Raw genomic sequence first — 22,850 nt, forward strand, 5'->3', positions numbered from 1 at the left:
TGTATCTCAGCTTCCCCATTTGTAAATGACAGATTGGGGATTGATTATCTTTGTATAAGGTACCTTTTAGCTCTATAATTCTGTGAATCCATCTATCTCTCTTACTAGATATAGCTTCTTAAATCACAATGTCTTACAAAGCTTCACATTGTCTATAGCACCTAACTGCACTTTGTACCTAGAAAAACCTTGACATATATTTGTGGAATAAATGAATGAATTAGTGAATGAATAATTAGAGCTTTATATAAGATAAAATCACTATATGTTTGCAATTTAAATAAAATGTATTCTCCATTTAACTATATTTCTAGAGAAGATCTAAGACAAGGCAGCTAGTAAGAATAAGCCACAGAGATTAAAGCTTTTCAATATTCATCATTCCAAGCACCATTCAAATATCAATATACAAATATATAAAGTATGAAGAAGCTGAATATGTACTTAGTTGCTAGAAGGAACTCACTGAAACTAAAAAAGAAAATAGATATTTAAGATAGAGAAAAGGCTGCCTAACAAAACTAATTATAAACTGATAATAATACAAAAATAATTGGCATCTATTTAACTTTCTATTGCCAGACACTGAGGTGAGTTTTTTGTGTGTGTGCATTCTTTTATTTTAATCCTTAAATTATCCTGTGCAGTAGAAATAATTATTCTTTCTTTACAGATGAGAACACCTGGACCCAGAGAAGTTACGCAAAGTGCTCAAGCTCACACAAAGTGTAAGTAGCAGAGTGAGTATTTAAATTCAGGTCTATCTAAATCTAAACCCATCTCTGAACCACAGTACTCATTTGCCTCCCCTGAGATGATACAGCCTAGAAAATAACAGATGTTTTTTAAAACATCTTGAAAAGACAACTTAGAGAGTTGATGGACCTTACTTTGTTGAAAGGAAAGAGATCCATTTACACTAACTCAAGGAGAAAATATGGTTTGTTAAAATGATTTACAAGGCCTAGAACAGGAACTGAAATTATATCAGAAACTGGAGCATCTCTGGGCATTGACTGTTTTCAACTTTTTCCAACAAGTTTCATGGTCTCTCCCTCCCTCCCTCCCTCTTTCCTTCCCTCCCTCTCTCCCTCCTGTTCATGGCAGCACTGGCTTTTCCTCTTACATTAGCTCTATTCTTCCTGCCTGTCAACAGTTCCATGGCATCATTTAACTTCTCCACTGCTAAATGGTACTTTTTCCTTGTATGTTCTAGATCAAATTCCTAAGAAAGGGCATTGGATTTGCCCAGCTCATTTTATTGCACAAGGCTTGCTTCTGCTGGGAAGAGGGTACCCTGACTGACCAACATTAACATGTAGTCTGCTTACCAGATAGATGCCTTTTTCTTTCCCTTTGCCCTGAGATTACCCACCCTGTACCATTCCACAACTCGTTTTTCTTCACAAACAAGTTTCTACAAAAAGTAGTATAACATATTGTTTCAGGTTCCATTAACTCCTCATCTGGCACTATTCTTCCCATTTGTTCTTCAGTCCTTGAAATCTGGATTCTTCTCCCATTATGCCACTGAAAATGACGAGCAACTACTTACCAGTGGAGTCTAATGAGCAGTTATCAATCCTCGTAGTATTTGACTTCTTGGAGACTCTAACATCACTGACCACACCCTCATTCTCAGTCTTTTAGGCCTGCTTCTCTTCCAGTTGACCTCATTTGTCTCTGGCTGCTACTCTATAGGATTCCTTTGCTATGCCTGTCCTCAACTGTTGGTGCTCCTCGGGTCTCAGTCGTTTGCTCCCTCTCTAAACCCTCTCTATAGTTATTTTATCCATATCATTGACTTTACTCTAAAGGCTGTTGACTTTCAAATATTCATCCCATCTCATGTGACTCTTCCTGAGTTCCAGTTATATACTAGTAATGCCCACTGGGATATTCTACAGACATCTCAAATCATACATTTATAAAACTGAACTCATTATCTCATCCACCCCAAACTTTCTCTAGTTCCTCCTTCCATATGCCCTACCATGAAAACATCACCATCTTCCTCACTTTGTCCAGCAAGGTCCCTCCTTCTTCTTTATCCCTCACCTTAAATCGATCACTTTACTAGTTAAGACTCTGATTTCAATTAGGAGAAGAAAACTTAAGGTAGCTGAGTGGGGAAAAGTAAAAGGGAATTTGTCATAGAGCTGCAGTGATTCTTACAGAATCCAGGGGTAAGAACATAGCTGGGCCTTATGGGTCAAGAACAGTTCAGTGGAGTTTCTTTCCATTTTTCATTTCTGCTTCTCTCTGCGTACCCCTTTCATTCTTCTTTCTCAGCCAGATTGGGTGTCTCTGCTTCTCGGTCCACTCTATAGGAGGAAGATGGGCTATCACATAGCTGTTAAATTTTTATCTTCTCCAGTCAAGAGATCACGCCAGGGCAGTTAATTCCGGACAAGTCAACACTGGCTAAGAGAATGAGATCACATCGTGAAAATGAGGCTGCTGAAACCCACCCCTGTGGTTAAGGAAGTCTGATAAGGAAACCATTATGACTTTGGCAGAAACCCCAGTGGTACCTACCACAATCACTACAGTCTGGTGAGTCTATGTCATAAATTTTTCTCTCAGTCTCATCACCAATGCCATTGTCCTTGTTCAGGTTCTCCATCTCTTCCATGGGCTAATTTACACACATTAATTATCATATATACAGTCCTCTGATCATTTGTTTACATACATGTTTCTCAGCTAAACTCTAAACTGCTTGAGGACAGGTATTATATCATTTCATTTAGTTTCCCCTCTGGTATAATTTCTGAGATATATTTGGCCTCAGGAAATATTTGTTCAATAAGTAAAAGAGGCATTTTATATCTTAGGCCATTATTCATTTGAATCCCCTACCTAACCACCCTGACTTGGATTCCATGCCTGCCAATAACCTTCTGGTTATAATTTGAATTACCATACAATGCTTCCTTCAGGAAGAGAACGTGCTGACCAATAAACTTCTACCTTAGTTTAAATCTTACTCTCTTATGAGTTTGGCTATGCAGTCCCTGAGAGGTGTATAAACTCTCTAAGACTTTGTTAAAATTCAGTTTCTAGACCTAAAAACCTGGATCCTGGACTTCAGACATGGTAATTTCACCATTCTGAAATACCCACTCTGAAAAACCTTGTTGAGGAAGCAACTCACCACTTAAGGTGGCATCTGTCAATGTCTGTGCCCAGAAACCACAGTTCATGTTTCCAAAAATATTCGTGTGAAGTAATTAATAACAAATCAAGGTTCTAGAGACTTATAATGCCTTTGCAGAGGAAAAATGTGTGCATTCTAAAATCTCACATATTACTGAACTCTTTATTGCTCAATAGAAATATGTGAGAAAAAATTCCCATAGAGATATGGCTTCAAGTTCATGAGAGATCAGTTTTCCTGAATGTGTTTGTCACAAAGGATGATACGTAACATTAAAAAACATGGTTCTAAGAGCCATTTTTTGAGAAGATACACATGGCTGTTTCTAATAAATATATTTAATAAAGGCCAAAGGCACAAGCTTACCTTAAAATTTGGTGAAAGCATTACTATGGTAAAGCAAGCTAATGTGCTCTAGAATACTGCTTCCTAGGAAAACAAGGATAATGAAATGACTTTCATGATGATGATGGTGGTATGTGGTAGCCAGTTTTTTATTTTTTATTTTTTATTGAAGTATAGTTGATGTACAATATTAAATAAGTTATAGGTATACAGTACAGTGATTCACAATTTTTAAAAGTTATGCTCCATGTATAGTTATTATAAAATATTGGCTATGTGCCCTGTGGTATACAATACATCCTTGTAGATTATTTTATAGATAATGGTTTGTACCTCTTAATCCCCTACCCCTAGATTCTTAGGAAGCTAAGGGGACACACCTGAGGAGGTATGGTGGCATCAGACCCTCTAATTGCTCAATAACAAGACACATCAGCAAGCACTTACTCAACAAGCAATCTGTATTGGTTGATTATGTGCCAGGCTAGCAATAGAGCTGGGGACACAGCAGCCACAGCCCTTGCTCTCCAGTTAGCATGGTAATCATGGAGGTAATCATCCATGACTGCCATCTGGGCACCAAGCATCCCTCGGGGCATGGGAGCTACACAAGCCACATAAACCAGGTTCTTTGCACATTGTGGACCAAGCGGAGATGACCAGTCACATGTCATTTTGCTTCTCTTTATTACTGTGGTAGCCAGTTTTATGGAGCACTTGTTACATACATAAATACTTAGAATTTTCCATGCATTGTTTTACTTAGAGTTTTTAAAAACCTAGAGGAATGGACATTAGGCTATTTTGAGAGGTTGTTTGCAACATATGTATCTCATGTCTTGCTGGTCATTCTAACCAAGAACCAGCATCCCATCTTTTTTGTTCATTCATTTCAATATTTGTTGAGTTCTTTCAATGTTCCAAGCACTATTTTAGGTGCTGGTGATACAGCATTGAATAAATAAAATGCTTTTATCTTGGGGATTACCTTTTCTTGGGGAGGAAAGAGAATAAGATAGATGTTAAATTAACAGGTCAACTTGAGAAGTGGCAGTTTAAAAACTTAGGAATAAATCCAACTCTTTAATAAAAATGAAATCAATGGCAGCCATCATTTTAGTATCACTATGTATCAGAAACCTTTCATATATTAATTGGTATTTTAAACTTATTTTAATTTTATTCCTGGATTCAACAAATATTAAGCTCCAACTATGCATCAGACATTGGATAAACAAAACAAACAAGAAACTGAGTCTCAGAGAGGGCAAGTAATTTGTCCAAGACCCAAATAAGTGATAAACAGCAAAACTGGGATTTTGAAAAAGTGTGTCTGACTTCAAAAGTAGAAGCAGAGTAACTAGTTATGAAGCTATTGAAATAATCTTGGTCCACAAACAAGAGCCATAGCAGAAAAGAGGTCAGATTCTCTTTGAAGGTAAAGACAATATGATTTCCTTAAATGGGTGAAAAACAGAAGTCAAGAATGACTCCATGACTCAAAGGTTTTTGGCTCATGCAGTATGATTGAAATGAGGAGGGCTTCAAGAAAAGCTGGTTTGAGGAAACATTAAAAGATTCACTTTGGGAAAGTTGATTTAAGATGTCCATTGTACCTCCAATGTGAAATAATTATTGACTAGAGAAGTGAATTTACAAGTCTGAAATAAAGGAGAACAACTTGGGCTAGAGATAAAAATTTGAGAGTTGACAGCATACAGGTAAATAACATAATATTGATTGTGGCAAGGCTCATATGCCATAGATTGCCAGCATTCAAGTGGCAAAGTTGTCACTAGGTTATGAAAAGTGAAGAGCATGACCTTTTTTCAGACTCAAATAGAGGATAGAAGGCCATTTGCTTTTGTGATGAGAGATGGATTATGGTAAGTCTCATGGACAACACTAACTTTGGTTTTTTGTTCTGCTTTTTTTATTTTTTTTTTAATTTGTTTAGAAGCTTTGATTGTCTTTAAATACTTGGAAAAATATTCAGCTGAGATTCAAAGTTGCATGCCATGAAGCAGTGGTTCTTAAACTGTAGTGTACATAAGAATCACCTATGGGTCAGAGCTCATTAAAAATTTGATTCCTAGGCCTTACTCCTAGAAACATTTATTCATTGGAATATGAATGGGGCCTGGGGATCTTTTTTTTTTTTTCCAAGCATACTGGGTGAATCTGATATAGAGTCCATAGGCCTCAGTTTGAAAAACTCCGCTATTGATCACTGAACAAATTGTTTTGTCTTAGTAGTGTAAAGATAGTTGCTTCCTGGTGCATCTGCCCAGCAAGGCTTAAACCAAATAGGATTTTGTCCTGTTCTAGAAATGCAAGACAAGGTAGTTTATTGACTATTTACCCTATTGCAAGTTACTTAATTTACAAGGTTCTTTTCTTTTCCATAATTACTTTAACAATGTTCCTGAGAACAGGGTGTTTTTTTTAATGGAAGGATATGGAAGCGACTCAAGTGTCCATCAACAGATAAGTGGATAAAGATGTAATTTAGATATACAATGGAATATTACTGACATAAAAAAGGATGAAATAATGCCATTTGAAACAATGTAGATAGATAGACCATTATGCTTAGTGAAATAAGTCAGAGAAAGACAAATACTGTATGTTGTCACTCACATGTAAAATCTAAAAAATAAAGCAAACAGATATAACAAAACAGAAACAGACTCACAGATACAGAGAACAAACTATTGGTTACCAGTGGGGAGAGGGAAAGGGGGAGGAGCAAGACAGGGGTAGGGGATTAAGAAGTACAAACTACTATGTATAAAATAAATAAGCTACAAGGTACAAACTACTATGTATAAAATAAGCTACAAGGATATATTGTACAGTGCAGGGAATATAACCAATATTTTATAATAACTTTAAATGGAGTATAATGTATAAAAATTTTGAATCACTATGTTGTATACCTCAAACTAATATAACATTGTAAATCAACTATACCTCAATTTAAAAACTTCTAAAAATAAATTTAAAAAGCAGTGTTTCATATGGGCCAGAATTTCTTTGATGCACTCTCATATTCTCTGGATCAAAATCTCTAGTCTGATAACCCACAGATAAATCAGCTACAGATGACTTACCAACATATACTTTATTATAGGTTTAAAATGTAAACAACTGTTTGAGGAAACAAGGAAAGAGTATACATTGAAAGCAAAACCTGAAATTACAACACTAGGGAAATTTAAAGGTCATCTGTTGGTAGCTGTCTTTCTGGTTGCAACTGCAGAGACCTCTGCTTGCCCTGAGAAATCACTGATATGTAGGGCTTTTGCTAGGAGTATGACAATTTCACTTTCTCCCTTATCTGCCTTGACTGATTGTCCCAGGAATGACGCAGAAGCCAAGAGGAGTTATTATGAAGGAGAGTTTTACAAGCAGTGGTGTGCTGGTGAATGGGTTTTCCAAAAGCAAAAGCCCTGATTTGTAGCATTTGCCAGTTCCCATGGTATAAATAGTCCCACCATGGCCAATTTCAAGGATGACTGTATTTAACAACCAGATTGTGCAATTTGTGAAAATTTAACAATCACTTCTTATGAACTAGTACTGGCCCACTCCAGCACACTGCTGCTTATAGCTCAACAACAATCAATATCACCAAGTTTCCATAAATATATGTCATATAACTTTAATTTCCTGAGAAAATATACAAAGGCAAGAGGAACCAGGCATCCAAGCCTTTGGCCCTAAGCTACTCAGCAGATGTCTTTTTAAAAAAAATTACTAAGAAGCACCGTGGCCTCAGGCTTAGTCTGCTCCCAGGCAGTTTTTCTTGCACACAATACAAATATTTTAAAATCAGCTTTATACGGTGATACTATTAATTAACAATGTAGCCTTTTACAAATATCCATAAATATTTTAAATTGGGTTATCATGTAATCACATTACATAACTTTCAACAAGAACCCATAAGCAGCTAGTTAATTTCTCAGAATCCAAAACTTTAGCAGACTGTCATTGAATTGAGTGCTATTCATTCTTTTTGGAAGTTAACACATTTGACCAAGACAGCCTCTTCAAAGTGAGGAAGGGGATTTGGTTGAAGTCAGTCCCGAACAACACCCTGTGTTCCCTGCTCCAGGCAAGGAAAGGAAAAGAAGTTTGCTGAGAAAGGAAAGAATTGGTGTAGCTTCCCTCTATCTACCTTGGGCTAAAAGGGAATATACCACCTGAAAAATCAAATCTGCTAAACTTTATAGACTTCTAATATGATAGCAGAAATACCAACCTTAAAGCTAAAATGGTGTGATACAGTGGGAAGCCCAGGGCCCCTTGTTAATCACTAGTTCTGTGGGTTGAAACAGGTTACCTATGTTCCATCTGCCTCCGTATTCTCATTGTTAAAACTGTGCCAAAAATACCTGCTCCATTAACTTCATAGAATTGTCAAGTGATATATGAAAGCACTTTGCAAACTGTGCAGAGCTAGCTAAAAATATGAAATCGTTACATGATAAAATACAGTACTGGTAATATCAATTTCTGGGGTAAAGCTTATGATTAGTAATGATTACTCTTTCTTTACTATTGACAACGTTTAGACACATACACAAGTTCTCTTGAAGCCCTATGTGAGGTTCAGAATGACCCTTTTGACCAGCTGGTTTTATAAAGCACCCTGCATCCTGAGTATGATAAAATCAAGGAAAATTCCCGAATAAAGTGCGTTCCATTCCAATGCCACCTGTGCCTCTGTCCCAATAGTTCTCAAGAGTGTTCTCTATCCTCTAATGCCATCAAATCTAAAGTGGTGTATTGCTGGCATATCTGTGGCCACCGTCCAAGTCTACTTTTTATTAGGAGGGTCTCAGAAGATGGGAATATGGGAAGAATGAAGTCAAGCAATCCACGGTCCAAGAGTATGAGAACAAGGCCAGGCTACTGCCCTGGATCTTTTTTCATACCAGATAAGGCTCCCATGGGAATAAGACTTCATTTTTTTCCACCCAGGGATTCAAGGATTAGACAAAGACACTTTGAGAAGATTCTGTCCTCTAGCCACCCGTATTCATTTTATTATGAACTAGTAAAGTGCCTTTGCTGACCTAACGTCAAGGGTAACCAAATGTCTTTGGTCCTCCCTTTGAGTCTTATTCAGACAGGCATGAGAAATGAAAATCCACATGAAGAGGAGTTCTGTTTGTGTTGATCTGTGTGCCCAGATGAACTGTAGGCACTGAAAATCTTCCTCCTCCGTCCTACCCACTGGTATCTCTGCATGTGCTGAAGAGGACGGAGGAGACCAAATCGAGTCTCTAGAAGATGAACTGGGGATTTGCTAGCAAAAAGATCCCCCAGTATGTGTTATTTTTTAGAACCTGATGCTCAGCGTTGAATATCAAGTCTATTACATCTCCAGCATGGAATTCATAAGCCCCTCCTACGTTCTGGATTGTAGAGTTGTTCGTTAGAGCTTGTATGGGGTCTTCATTCTTACGTAGCAGCACCTCAAAAGGAGCTCGCCCCTTGTAGGCTGTATTGGGAGCCACTTGGCCATAAATTAAATACAAACCATTCTGAAGTATTTTCAGCCTCCAATCAGCTGTCTTATTCACACAAGAAGGCTCAGGAGAGGGCATTTGCCATTTTGAAGGTAATGGTCCTATAAGACATTTACAAGAAAGGCGGGGGAGAGAAAGAAAAAAAAAAAAAAGGAAAGCATAGTTATTTAATTATTTCATCTTCTTCCTGATTATAGTTCTTTCCTACTTACTGGATGTTTCTTTACCCGGTCTATACTAGTTCTCTCCAACCACAATTTTAATATTTTAAGTATCTACCTACTCCTTGTTTTAGAGAAATTGCAGCTCCTGAGTGTATCGCTTGCTTGGGGAGTTCTAAGGAAATACATTTGGAATAGGGACACAGGTTAAGTTTTAGGATGGCACTTCATCTCTTGTCAATCGATATTTGTGAAAGGGGAGAAAGGAGGAAGGAAGAGAGGAATCACTCGCCAGGATGGTGATGACCAAAGTTGGCAGTGCAGGATGCATATTTGTCTTTCTCTGTGTAAATAAATACTATTTACTATGTATCACTTTATCAATGAGATCTTCTCATCAATCTGTATAAAATATAGCACTCTCCTGTTACTCTCTCCCTTTACCTTGTTTTCTTCATAGAAGGTGTCACCATCTAGCCTATTATAAATTGTTCATTTGTTCATTGTCTATCTCATACCCATTTGAATATAATGTCTTTGAGAACAAGTACTTCTCTATTTTGTCCATTGCTGTATCTTCAGCACCTAAAAGAATTCCTGGTACCCAGTATGTGCTCAATAAATATATCTTGATTGAATGATACAACTGTGTTCCTGAATTAGGTGCACTGTGTCTAAATTATGGCACTTTATGGGTATATATCATTCAAGATACACTTGGACTATCTTTATCCAAACACTCCCAGAATAGCTACTGGTAAATTAATGAGTTTATAAATGGAAATTATTTGACTGTTTAAATATAAGTATCCCTAGTTTATTGCTGTCAAAGGGGATGGGGAAAGGGTCAAGACTTGTTTATTTTCATAGGAATATATGGAATTTACATATTTTCCTAATGTTAATTATTTTACACAGAGGTGTGATTTCAGAATCCCAGGATGTGCTTTTACCTCCCAAAACACTTATCTGGCCTGTTCTCTAATTTTTGTTATGGCGTCAAAGCTTTCGTCACATAATTAGAAACCTTGATTTTAAAAAAAGTACCCTGGAAGAGATAACATATTGACAAATTCTTATTTGTATATAAATGTCAGATATAAGGCTCTGAGAGTAGATTCTGAAGGAGAATGAAGGAAAGATCATTAAAGCAAGAAGCAAAGTCTCCCTGTATCTCCAATGAGCCCAGAGCCCAGTAAATTTCTTCCTGCTTGACCATGTAATTGACCATAGGCAAGTCACCAGGAAGAAGTGTCACTGGTTCTCATATTTAATTCTGTGATGGGGGACACTTAAAGACCATCTTAGCATCACTTGAGGTTCTCAACTTTTACCACATCAAAAGAAAATTTCAACATATCATGAGGAGTTTCACTCCATTCACTAGAAAAACAAAAACAAATCACAAAGGCAGAGACAAGTAAAAAGAGACTCCCTAATTTCCACAAAGCAAGGAAGCCTGGCTGTTTGCACTGTATAGGAAAACAGGAGTCGAAGTTAACTCTAGAAATATTCTGCTGTCAGCTGAAAATGGGTGTTTGTTTGACCTTAAACCAGTAAACAACCCAAAATGTATTCATTTCAATTTTGTATGTATTCTAAAAAATGCCCTAAGGCTCCGGAAAACTGTAAACTTTAGTGTGTTTTCTAAGCAAGTACCAGGTCACTATAAAGGAAATGACTCAGGAGCTAAGAGGAGAAGAGAAACGAGCAGAGATGTGACCATGCCCCTAACTAACTCTCATTTCTCATCTCTATACTTAGAAACAAAAATCACACCCTATACTCACTCTACTGGACGCTAGCAGTATGTGAAATGTGAAACTGACTTTGAGTTTGTCCCAGGGAAAGGTTGTAGAAATCTGAAACTCGTGCTTATTAAAACACAGAATTAAAAGTAGATTCCTGGATCTCAGATTCCCAGGCCTATGGGAGTGCCTAAACATTCCTGCCCAGAGATGTGACCTTGAATGTAGTCTTCATCAGGGCATGGGCTTGTCCATCTGGTTCACCTCTGAAGCCTCAGCTCCTAGACAACTGCTTGGCACAAGATAAGCAGTTGTAAATAGTAGCTGAAGGATGACTAAAATAGAATGCATGCTTTCTTAACTCTGGAGCTTGCCTTTTGCATCAAATACTAAGAAAAGTAAAAAAGGAGGTATATGAGACATGTTACTCACCAAACTTTGCAATACAGGGCCCATTGACAGTCTGTAAGGGAAGAAGAAGAATTGGTCAGGATGATGACAGTGTCACAACTTTCTTGATTGATTTATTTAGAGCCTCTGATTCCTGAAGCCGACTTCTTTTCCCTAGCCACATGAAAAAATCCCTCCCTCCCCCTTGTTTTGGATCTCTCAGCTTTCCTTTACAGATGGCTGGCGCCTTCCTTTACCTTTCATTACCCAGCTACCTTTTGGGTCTTCTAGGGAAAAGTTAAGAACTCCTTTTATCCACCTAATCTCTACCCACAGTACAGCTATTTGACCTTGGACTCTCCTCATCTTGGGCTATAGAAATTTTCTATAAATAATAGTCTCTGCATCCCAGTGACTTCACAAGATGGTCCACTGTCATGTGAGAAGAAAATAATAGAATTTCTATTTATATTTTAAATAACAAATTAAGCTATAGAAATATTTACATTTCAGATTGATAATGTCACGACTATTTAATATTCAGACAATCATGCATCATATACAGTGACTGAAATACCCTGAGGAGATCTCAGTTTCAAACTGTTGCAACATACCACAGTTTACATGCTACAGGAAGCCACCAGTGTGGTTGATTTTATAAATACAGATATTTAAATACTAAAGGCTTTAAGATACTTAGTAGTAAGGTAAGGTATACCCACACATTTTGTACCATGTAAAGTTCATTTGTTTCCTTGTGGCAAAGGGCTTAAGAGACTTTTCGAGCTTAAACATGATATCAGTTTTTCTTTTATAGGATTTCTCTGGCTGCTATGCTAGAAATAAATTAAAAGGTGACAAGAGCAAAAGCAGTGAGACAAGCTAAGAGATCAGTGTAATCATCTATGCAAGAAAGCATGGTGCCTCTGACCAAGGTGCTAGCCGTGGAGATGGTGATGAGTGATTGGAAACTGAGCCAACAGGAGTTCCTGACATGGATATGGATAAGAAAATGAGAAGAGACAAAGATGACACCAAGATTTGGGGCATGAGTAATTAGAAAGATAAAACTGTTAATCACTGAAATGAGCAAGATTTAAGAGGAGTAAATTGGGGGGAAAAGAGTCATGAGTTCATTTTTAGACATGTCAAGTTTGTGATGCTTATTAGATATCCAGGTAGGAGTGTCAAGAAGGTAGTTAGATCTGTAAGGATGGAATTTAAGGAGTTCTGATAATATAAATTTAAGAGTCTTCAGCTTCTGTGTGGTGCTTAAAGATATGAGACTGTATAAGAGCATCAAGTCAGTGGGTACAGACAGACAGGAGTACTGGGGCACTGTAATGTTTAGAGGTCAGGAAATAAGAAAAAACCCGCAAAGGAGCCTACGAAGGAAAGGCCACCTTGGTAAGGATTTTAATTATAGACCGTGGAATTTAAGTTGTCTAAGGAAGGAAGAAAAATCATGAATGGAGTGATGGGACAATATTTTTTTTTAATTTTATTTTTTTTATACAGCAGGTTCTTACTAGTTATCTATTTTATACATATTAGTGCATATATGTCAATCCTAATCTCCCAATTCATCCCACCACCCTGCCCCCAACTTGGGACAATATTATTTTAATTTAAAAAAAAGAACTTTGCACTATTGAATGATGGATTTAAAATTTAGTGTCATAACATGGTAAGCACACTCAAAAATGCATTCCTCCATTTTGATCTATATTTCTTCATGAGGTAATTTTTCAGTTATGACGGTCAAAACCATGAATCAAGGTAAGGTAAATTAACCTAGACTATAACTTTCAAATTATTATATTAAAAAGTGTTAAACTAAGATTAAGAAAATAAAAGAAACACATTTATCAAATTACTTTACTAAAATATTATTTCAATTATTTTAGAAATCTTTATATTATATATTTGCATATTATATAAATATAACATTTTGGTAAAAGCAAAATGGTTTTGCACTGTGAATAAACAACATTAAGCATATTATTTGGTTCATCCTTACAAATTTCTATTGTGTATCTTTTTAATTTACAGAGTATTAGAACTTGTATAAAACTTACAATAAATTAGCATGTATATTGGGGTTGTACTCTAGAACATTTTGTTGATAGAGAGGTGCAATCAAAAAGGTTGGGAATCACTGTTCTAGGAGATATATCACTGGATTCCTACAATTGCTTTTGCTCTTGCAATTATTTCATCCTTACTTTGGGATTTCTTAGAAGAGATGTTAAAATTCAATTTAGTTTAGCCCATAATAGGCATGTGATAGGGACTCAACTTCAATTTTCTCACTTATAAAATGGGGGAAATAGCAGCACCTAGCCCATTGAGGTTGTTTATGAGTTTAAATGAGATAATTCTTATAAAGGATTTTGCCCAGATATTCTGTCTTGTCCTGCTTATTAAGTATTAGTGTTTTGATAATGATGCTGATTATAATGAAGAATTAAAACTTTAAGCACCTACATTCCCAACATTATACTAGCATTGTAAGCAAGAGAAACTAATGTCATCTATGGTCCTTGCCTCTTAAAAAGTTTATCATCTTTCTAGAAAGACATGATTAAACACATGAAGGGATTGGATAACAATCTAAATACAAAAGAGTTCCAAAATATGTACCACAGGTAACCTCTATGTTGTCTACTCTCATGTATAAAGAGTGTGAGGAGAAACCTAATGCCACAGACAAATTAATTGCCAGAGACAGAAATCCTGGATACTGCAGAAATCCTGTAGTCTGCTTTAATGTCTATTTAGAACTATAGAAACCACCACTGTGCTATTCTGTCATTATTGCCACAAATGAAAATCTGTCTAATCACAAAAATCCTCTGTTTGGTAGTGAGGCATGGTCTTTGGCTGAGGAAGTGGAATAGATAAGCAAGGAATACCCATTTTGTTAAAAGGCTTTTTTAACTTTATCTTCATTGTAAAGTCATTAATAATAATGGTGCAAATATGAATCACTACCATCCACTGAGAGCCTACTATGGGTCAGGCACTGTACTATCTATCTCATTAATTCTTACCACAACTCTGTGAAATAACCAACACACACATTTTCAGATGAGGAAACAAGAAGAAGGATTATGTAACTAGCCCAAGGTCATGCAGCTGATGAGAGGCCAGACTAAGATAAAAACAGAACCTGACTCAAAAGTCTCACCCCTACCACTCTGTGGAGCAGTTTGTATTTCTAATTTTGGTGATGTTTGGAAGGAGTGGGTATCCACTTATAAAGAAGCATATGGGACTTTCAGTTTAGTTAATTTATTTTTTGCTTAGAAGGATCAGTTGCTCTTGTAACCCCATTGTGATTTAAGCCCAGATTTACATACTTGGGTTAATAAATAAACTTAATAATTATTTCTCCAAACCAAGTCTAATCAGATCATCATTTGGAAATAGAATCTACTCTGCTTTTAAGTACAAGCACAACTTTCCCTTTTGAAAGTATCCTTCATTTCATTGAAGCAGGGGACTCTCCTGACATTTGGTTTCTTAGAGACAATTTCTATGAGGTTATTTTCATCTAGGGACGGACCAACTCCTTGGGCTCATAACCGATTCTTTCAGTGAAATGTCTTCTGAATGAAGAGGGGGAAAAAAGAAAAAAAGAATTCTCCCAAGGAAATTTCTGTTGATTTCGAAGGAACCAACCTTCCTGTCTAACACTTTTTGAATTAGTGCCTAGAGAGGCTGGAAAGTGGGGTTTTTGTATATAAAAACCAGAGTGGAGACTAAAATAATGTAAACTCCAAGGTCGTGGAGCATTATGAGGAGGTGGAAGTGGCCACCTCATAATGACTCATCACCCACCAGCCATTCAGTCCTCTTTTCCAAAAATACTAATCTGTGGCCAATAGGGAAAAAGAAGTGCAGGCAAGTGGAAAGTGGAATACAGGAGCTAATATCATTCCACTGTCGGCCAGGCATTGGCTTTTCCCATGGGAACTAAGCCTCCCTGGCATTCTGTCAGGACAATATCCTGAAAACCTTTCAAACTTCCCCAAATTTGGTACAAACTCTGGGCTATTTCTTTAGAGGCGGAACCTTTCATTGAGAAGCTGCATATTGTCTAGGAGAGAGAATCTGGAATCAGAGCTCAAACACAGGGGATTGATCAAATTCAGTTCTGGCAAGAAGTATCCTAGTATGAGCCCACCTCCTTCCCTTTGCAAGAGCAGTTGTGTGCCTTTGAGAAAGGCACTTTCCTTCTCTCCCAGGCACTGGTTCCCCAGTCACACACAGGAAATGATGACACCTAGAACATATCCTGTGCTCTTCACAGTCATCTGGCTAATAGGACGTGAGGTTTGGAGAAGGAAAAGGCACTTCCAGATTTAAGTTGTTGCTATTCTCACCCTTCCCCTTCTTCAGAAATCTAAACACTCAGAATTCCTGACAGTTCTTTTTTTTTTTTTCTGCTCAAAGCTTCACTGTTCCAGAAAGTTCAGAGTTCTGCTTGATACATTCCTGAGACAGTGGGGATGTGATTACAGATTCCTCTGTTGTACTCACTTGTGTACAAATTAATGCGCTACTGTGTAAAAACTTGGCCAAAGCTATACTTACCCTAAGTTAACATCAGCAACTACAATGTACTGCTTCCTCCTGTATCTTTTCTCAATTGCTTTTAAATATCTGAAGTAGTAAAACCATATCTTTGAAATTTTAACTGACCAATCCCCCTTAGAAAAATGTTTCTACAGTCACTGATTTCATATCACAGCCCTTTCTGAGATGGTCATGTACTACCTTATTCTTTGCAAGGCTCAGAATCTTTAGATGTACCCAGGAATTGGCTAAATCCTAAATTAAATAAAGCATTTCTTATTTTCTTTTTGGTCAATGCTATGTAGTCAACAGTCACATTTCTACTAAGAATCTCATGTACCTCCCTTCCCTTCACTAGACCCACAACTTGGATTGGAGCTCAGTGGGAAATTCCTGATAAGCATCAGGGCCTTCCCAAATAAGAAAGTATTTCCTCCTTCCTCCATGAAGCCTTCCCTGATCAACCTAGCCCAAAGTCAGTGACCCCCTCTTGACCTCCTAAAGCATTTATGTTCTATACTGTCCTTAGCTAAATTATTAATCACTGTATTTTATAGCTAGAAGGGACATTATAATGAACAAATCCTTTTGCCTACCACCATTTTTCAGATGAAGAAACTGAGAACCAGAAAGATTAGACGCCTTTCAGATGCATACAGCTAGTTATTGAGAGACATAGAATCCATATCTTCTTACTCCTAGTTCAGTGCCATTTCCCTCCTCAAAGATACGCTAACCATCTGTAACTTACCTTATTGTCTTTTATTATCTTTTTGTGTCTTTTTCCACAGTAAGAGTGTAGCTTGCACCCCATTCCTTGAGGGCAAGCATTGTGTTTTACGTCCTCTTATTCCACCAAGAGCAGAGTTCCAGAAAGGGAGAAAACACTCCACAGACATCTGTCAATTGACTGATTATTTGATTCCATCTAACTTAGTTCTGCAGCTAACATTTAGTATTTTCTACTACCTTTCATCTTAAACACTTAGATAAGCCTCAAAAGCCATATTGCTGTGACAAAAGTGGAATTATATTTACATTATCTGTACCCACATGACTCTTTCTTCCAACTAGCTCTAACAATACTGAGTGACAATGATAATAACTAGACTTATAAAAGAAAAAAGGAGTATAATAAATAGCAACCTTAGGTACTGTTGTCTCCTTACCTTGAGTGGAAGACAAGTAAAGATTAGTGTACTGAAGGAGCAAAGTAATAGCAAAATAACTGTTGTTGAGTAGAGTAGCCATTTCTTCCAGGATGGTCTCTGTGCTCTTTGAGGACTTGAATGGCCTAAAGGCATATTCTCCAGGTGGCTCAAATTCATTCTTTGCAGGAATGAGAGCTGTGGAAAGCAAACATTCACAAGTGATGAGCACATGGTGCAAGGAGTCAGTTTTGTAGTATTATGGTAATTAGTAGTGGGTGTAAGAGGCGGGATTTTCCTTCTGATTCTGTGTGTTGGAAAATGATACTTCTAGGCTAAGTGCTGATTCTCATTTGGCACCAGGCCAAATGCACTGAAAGGAAGAGAGGGCTAAAAGGGAACACAAACACAGAGGACAAAATACAGAACAAAACAAGAGAAGTTAAGAGGGGGGAAAAAAATTATTTCCTGAAGCAAGAGGAACTATGGAACTGTGCAGTATTACAAATTATTCCAGATAAGAAAATCACTTTTTGTAAGAAAAAATAAAGTTCAAGATTAAGCCCTATCATACTCCAAATATCATACATGTGTGAGGCAGTAGATTAGATCAGGGAGCTAGGGAGACTGGGATGCATGGTTTGGAAAAAATAGTTTCATCAATTCCTAGTGTATAAAATGTGTTCATTCTGAGTGTGTTTCGTGTTTGGTAATTGCAATCATTGTTGCTTTTGTTGTGGTCATCCATTTACAATGCTTGGTGTCAGTTTATTTATCTCTTGTAAAAATAAAATACAGTGTGTGTGAAAAGAAAAAAAATGTGTTCGTTCTGAGATGGTCTCTAGAAAACACCAAGTGTATTACTAGAATTTAATTTTTAAAATATGTCAATACAACAAGCTTAATTCTTTTATGTCTCACCATTTAAAAACTCTGAAAATTCAATGCTGGCATCAAATAGAAATAAAGTTATACAAAAGGATATATTCTTGCACCCTGTCCTCCAGTCTGAGCTTACACTCTATTCCAAAAACCTTGAGTTTTCTTCCTGGCACCAAAAATACCAATTTACTACAAAATTGAGGAAGTTCCCTGGTTCTCTGTACCTCAGTCTTTCCATCTGTTAAATGGAATGCCTACCTTTTTTTTTACACAGTGCCAGAATCATGTTCTAGAAAGAACATGGACTTTTAAATCAGACAGACCTGAGAGGGGGGCCTGGTGTTGCCCAGCCCTTATCTGCTCAGTGGCCTGCAGCATGTTACTTGACTTCTTTGTTTCTGTCCTTGTAAATGGAGAAAATTTCCACTTCATAAGGCTTTTTTGAGAATGAAATAGATGTGAAGGTTTGGCTCATAAGAAGTGTTCCATAAGTGTTTCTCTCTTCTCCACCCTTCTGAGAGATGTTAAGACTGAGTCAATTATGAAATTCTAGAAAAGAATGATTTTTTTAATATTTGCCACAGGGTGTAACTCAACTGAAGTTCATTTAAATAAAAGGAGGTAAAATGAAAGTATTTTGAAGAAAAACTTTCTAATCTAAGAGAGAATCAAAGATGTTTTAAATTAGGGAAAAAGCCTAGAGATTGAACATCCTCATTTCTGAAAGAAGACGCTAAGGATAATAGAAGTTGAGAGGTGTATCACACCACTAATGGCCGGGTAACAGTGGAGTGGGGACCTGAGCCCAAGGATACTATCTTTTAACCCAATCATGTTTGTTTGGTTTTTTTTTGTTTTTTTAGTACCACATTAATTGTAGCAATATTTCTCACTGAGTTGTCAGATTTAATTTGGCTCTATTTTACCTTGATCAATAAAGTATCTCTGAAGAAAAGAGTCACTGAGTCACACGGGAATAATTTTTTAATACAACAATGTTTTGTGGCTCTCTCCTAGATGCTGTGATGCAAAGATGAACAGCAAAATGACTCCAGAAGAGTGATGCATTCTACCTACAACTCTTCCCTTGTATCATGTCTGAAATGCATACGCACCAGCACAGAATTTAAAACTGACCACTGAAAAGTCAGTCTATTTCCTCTGTGTTTCTGACTTGTTCTTTCTCCTGATTCCTCTCCAAATTTTAGATGGAAGTGCCTCTGCTTGCTCAATTCAGTTAATATTTATTTAAATAAGGAACTGTTCCAAATAAAATCCAGTTCCTTCTTCTGCCCTTAACTAAGATTAGGCTCTGGAATATCCTGATTAATTATTTTAACCTTCTGAACATATCTTTAAAAAGATGACATGCTTATCTCAAGAAGAATACATTCCAAGCACAAGGAACTATATTCAGTATCTTGTAATAACCCATAATGGAAGAGAATGTTAAAAGAAGAACATAAATATTTGTATATATATGTATAACTGAATCACTGTACTGTGAGAGAGCATTAGATAGACATTGGATTCCTCCAGAATCAGGTCTGCAGTCCCTGCCACGTTCCCCTTATATACTATTTACCATGACTTTATGCTTGTGATAGTGTATGGCGTGGCCTATTCAGTGAGAAATATTCAGTGTGTCAGAACTCAGTCAGGAGCACTACACAGCTGATTTTGCCTACTCTAGATATCAGAGTATTCGTTGTTGGAACAAATAAGGCCCAGGTGGCCTGAAGATACATACATAAATGGATGATAGATAGGTAAGAGAAAATAGACAGACATAACACATAAATATGGTTTTAAACTTGGAATTTTATGAAGGCAACAACAGTCTCTGTTAAGATTAATAAACGCCTACTCTGTAAAGAGAATTGTGTAAGCTCTATACATAAATAGATATATATGTACACATATAAATACATATTTACATACATATACATATTTACATATTATATGTACAATAAATTCTAAAAGGTATATGGAGACATATCAATCTTCAGATCATTCTCTCTAAGGAACTAGTAACAACTCTAACCAGGGTGGTCTAGGAAACAGTTTGAATTAAGATTATGTTTTTCTTCCATGACTTGGGGACCCTCTTCTATACCCTAAATTCTCTTGTTCTGTGCTGTTTTTGCATGTCCATTTTTTTGGAGCCCTTCCCAAATTCTTCATTGTTTGTCTATGTTTTACTGAATCAAGTACAGTCTTTAAGCAACAAGTCTATTGACAAATTTCCATGGAAGCCTTCCTGTTCCAGGTACCTGCCTTACCACTAATCTTTGAGAAAGGCTGTGTGGGGTTGTATGTCCCTGTCTAGCCTGAGTTCTCTCTGTGAGTGGCTTCTTGTTGTCTTGGGGAGGTGTGGGGGGCTGTCCTCTCTAGCCTAACCAGTATTGTGTCAGTATCCCAGCATCTCCCGGAAGGAGCATCTTAAACACCTTTTGATGGGAAGGATTACTTCCTGCTTGGAATCTGGACTGAAAATAGATTTTCCGTTATACAACGTGGCATAACACTTCCTAATTAAAACCATCAAACATCACCCTAGAAGCCATAATGAAAGGGATTTGCTATTAAAGCATATCTTGCCCAATATCAAATGGATCACCAGAGAACTATATTTCACCTATCAACCAAATTAAATAAGAGGGTCTTAATATTCCTGAGACTAAGCATCTCCCAAATCTCCTGGATTTCCTTGGGTAGCCCTGGCAGATGGGATGGGAGAGGTTTTTTTCCCTTTATGATTCAACTTGTTTTCCTCATTTGACAAACTACCAAACATGAGCTCCACCAGTGGAAAACAATCAGCACATTCACTGTATTCAACACCCAACTGTGACACGTGTTCATACAGAAATCTGGGAGACACTTTCTCTTCTGGTTTTCCATTTTTAGTACTGGTCTTACACCATCCAATTTAGATACTCTGGCTCATGGCTAGATTGGTTGGTTTTGGCACTGAGAACCTACATGAGTAAAGAAAGGTTTTGGTTTTTCTATATGAAATGATTCCAAAATATAGCAAAAGAACGTTATCCCCCTTGCTCATTTAGAAAATATTATTGACTGCCTTCTACGTACCAAGTATGTAGAGAACTTAAGTACTAATAGAAAAGGGCCAGTCCATATCTTCAAATTTCTTATCACTTTTGGTTTGGTTTGGTTTTTAAAGGTAGCTAGGGAAAGAGACAAATATACAAAGCAATATGGGGAGAAGTGTGTAATAGGATAAGAACCAAATACCTGACCTCACTTGGGTTAAGGGGAAGTTTTATAAAGGAGGCAATGACTAGGCTGATATATATGTCTAAAGAGATGTTACCAGGTGAAAAAACCTCATAATATCCCACTCCCCTAAGCTAATCAATTTGTATAAATTTACTAATATGATATATATTGATAATATATATTTATATATTATGCTATCAGCAAATTATGTACGCTATATATAGTACAATGTATAAATATATATATATATATATATATATATATATATATATATATATATATATATATATATATATTGTGTGTGTAGTCTTACAGTGTTTCAGGCACTTTACTTGGCAATGGAGAAATCAGGAGTATGACAGGACCTCTGATCTTAAGGAATCCATTATCTGGTAATTGCTGGTTCTCTTACATTTGAGTCTTCTAAACTTGCATTGAAAACATGTTTCAATTTCAAGACAAGTTTCACTTATTTCTCTTTTCTTTTTTTCTTTCTGTATGATTTTATGTAACTTTCCCAACTTCCTAAGTGAGAATTGCCAAAGCATCTGGAGTTGTTCAGGCCAAGATACTCGTCCATCTGGTTTGAGGACTCCAGCCCTGAATGGATGTCCCACTATAAAGAGGAAATCTCAGGCTGGTATGCCAATGGAAAAAATGCTGAATCAGACAACACTGTGGAATGCTGCTTGATGAACTGGTGCCAGCTGAAGGTAGCAGGCAGCTTCCATTAGCTAAATAAAGAATAAACAACCCTGAAGAGTTAGCTATGAATATTATGGAAAGATAAGGCCTAAGGTATTTCAGGTCTTTCCTCACCCAGCAAGCCTAAGGAAAATCTCTTTGGCTGAAAGTAAGGATATTCTCCACCCAACACATACACGGCCTCTTACATCCTCTCCTGGTCCCTCATCTCATGAATTCCTAGATTTTGTCATGTACCAGCTGCTCTGATGGCAACACCACTGAGCGTTGATTTCAAATGTAAACCATAAAAAAAAAAGATAGAAAATTATAAAGAGTAAAAACAAGAAAAATATATATTAAAAGCCTATTCTCTTCCAGTCACTGTGTTTAAAGTTTAAACTTTCACATGCATTATTAGGTTTATTTAATCTTCACAACATTAGAAAGTAGCCCTTATTAGTCCCATTTTACAGATGAGAAAATTGAGGTTAAGAGATGTTTAAGAACTTAACCAAAGTCACAAAACTACTAAAATTCAAATCCAAATCTGTCTAACTCTAAACCCTATTTTATCCATTCTGTCTTGATGCATTAATAAGTACCTGAACTTGGCTTTAGTAGGGGAAGGATTTTAAAATGAGAAACAATTTACAATGTTAAGGATCCTTATGTGCTCCATTTCTGAATATGATATCTACTAATATATCTTTTGAAGAAAAAGCTCTTACTAAATAGTACTATCTTTTTCAAACAGGCATAATTCTTTGCTTTGTCTTCAATTTCAAATTCTTCCTTTTATTCCTTCTTAATCTCAAAATGACTCAGGTTTCCAGATAGAGCCAGAGTTGAAATCAAATTTTAAATTAGGATGAAGATAGTACTTGCTATTTCCAGTTCCAAAACTATTTCCAGCCAAAAAATTTCCTTAAGCAATTTTTCTTAGCAAAAAGAGAAAAAGAAACCCT

General features: G+C 36.7%; 1 protein-coding gene across 1 annotated transcript; it reads right to left on the reverse strand.

Moving 5' to 3' along the window:
- Positions 1-7,900: 7,900 nt before the first annotated feature.
- Positions 7,901-17,306, reverse strand: TNFSF18 (TNF superfamily member 18). The gene is made up of 3 exons (XM_059903574.1): positions 17,095-17,306; positions 11,387-11,417; positions 7,901-9,146 (listed from the first exon to the last, which is right to left on the reverse strand). Exons 1-3 carry the CDS (start codon positions 17,251-17,253, stop codon positions 8,800-8,802), a joined length of 537 nt encoding a protein of 178 aa, XP_059759557.1. The 5' UTR covers positions 17,254-17,306; the 3' UTR covers positions 7,901-8,799.
- Positions 17,307-22,850: the final 5,544 nt, after the last annotated feature.

Source organism: Balaenoptera ricei, chromosome 1 (assembly GCF_028023285.1).
Source record: "Balaenoptera ricei isolate mBalRic1 chromosome 1, mBalRic1.hap2, whole genome shotgun sequence".
Classification (NCBI taxonomy): Eukaryota; Metazoa; Chordata; class Mammalia; order Artiodactyla; family Balaenopteridae; genus Balaenoptera; species Balaenoptera ricei.

Excerpts from the sequence above, each read along its gene's own strand:
- TNFSF18 (XM_059903574.1), bottom strand. The coding sequence starts at position 17,253 with ATGAATTTGAGCCACCTGGAGAATATGCCTTTAGGCCATTCAAGTCCT. Across the intron at positions 11,418-17,094 it reads TTACTTGTCTTCCACTCAAG|ACTGTCAATGGGCCCTGTAT; the intron begins GTAAGGAGACAA and ends CTTCCCTTACAG. Across the intron at positions 9,147-11,386 it reads GCCCTGTATTGCAAAGTTTG|GACCATTACCTTCAAAATGG; the intron begins GTGAGTAACATG and ends AATGTCTTATAG.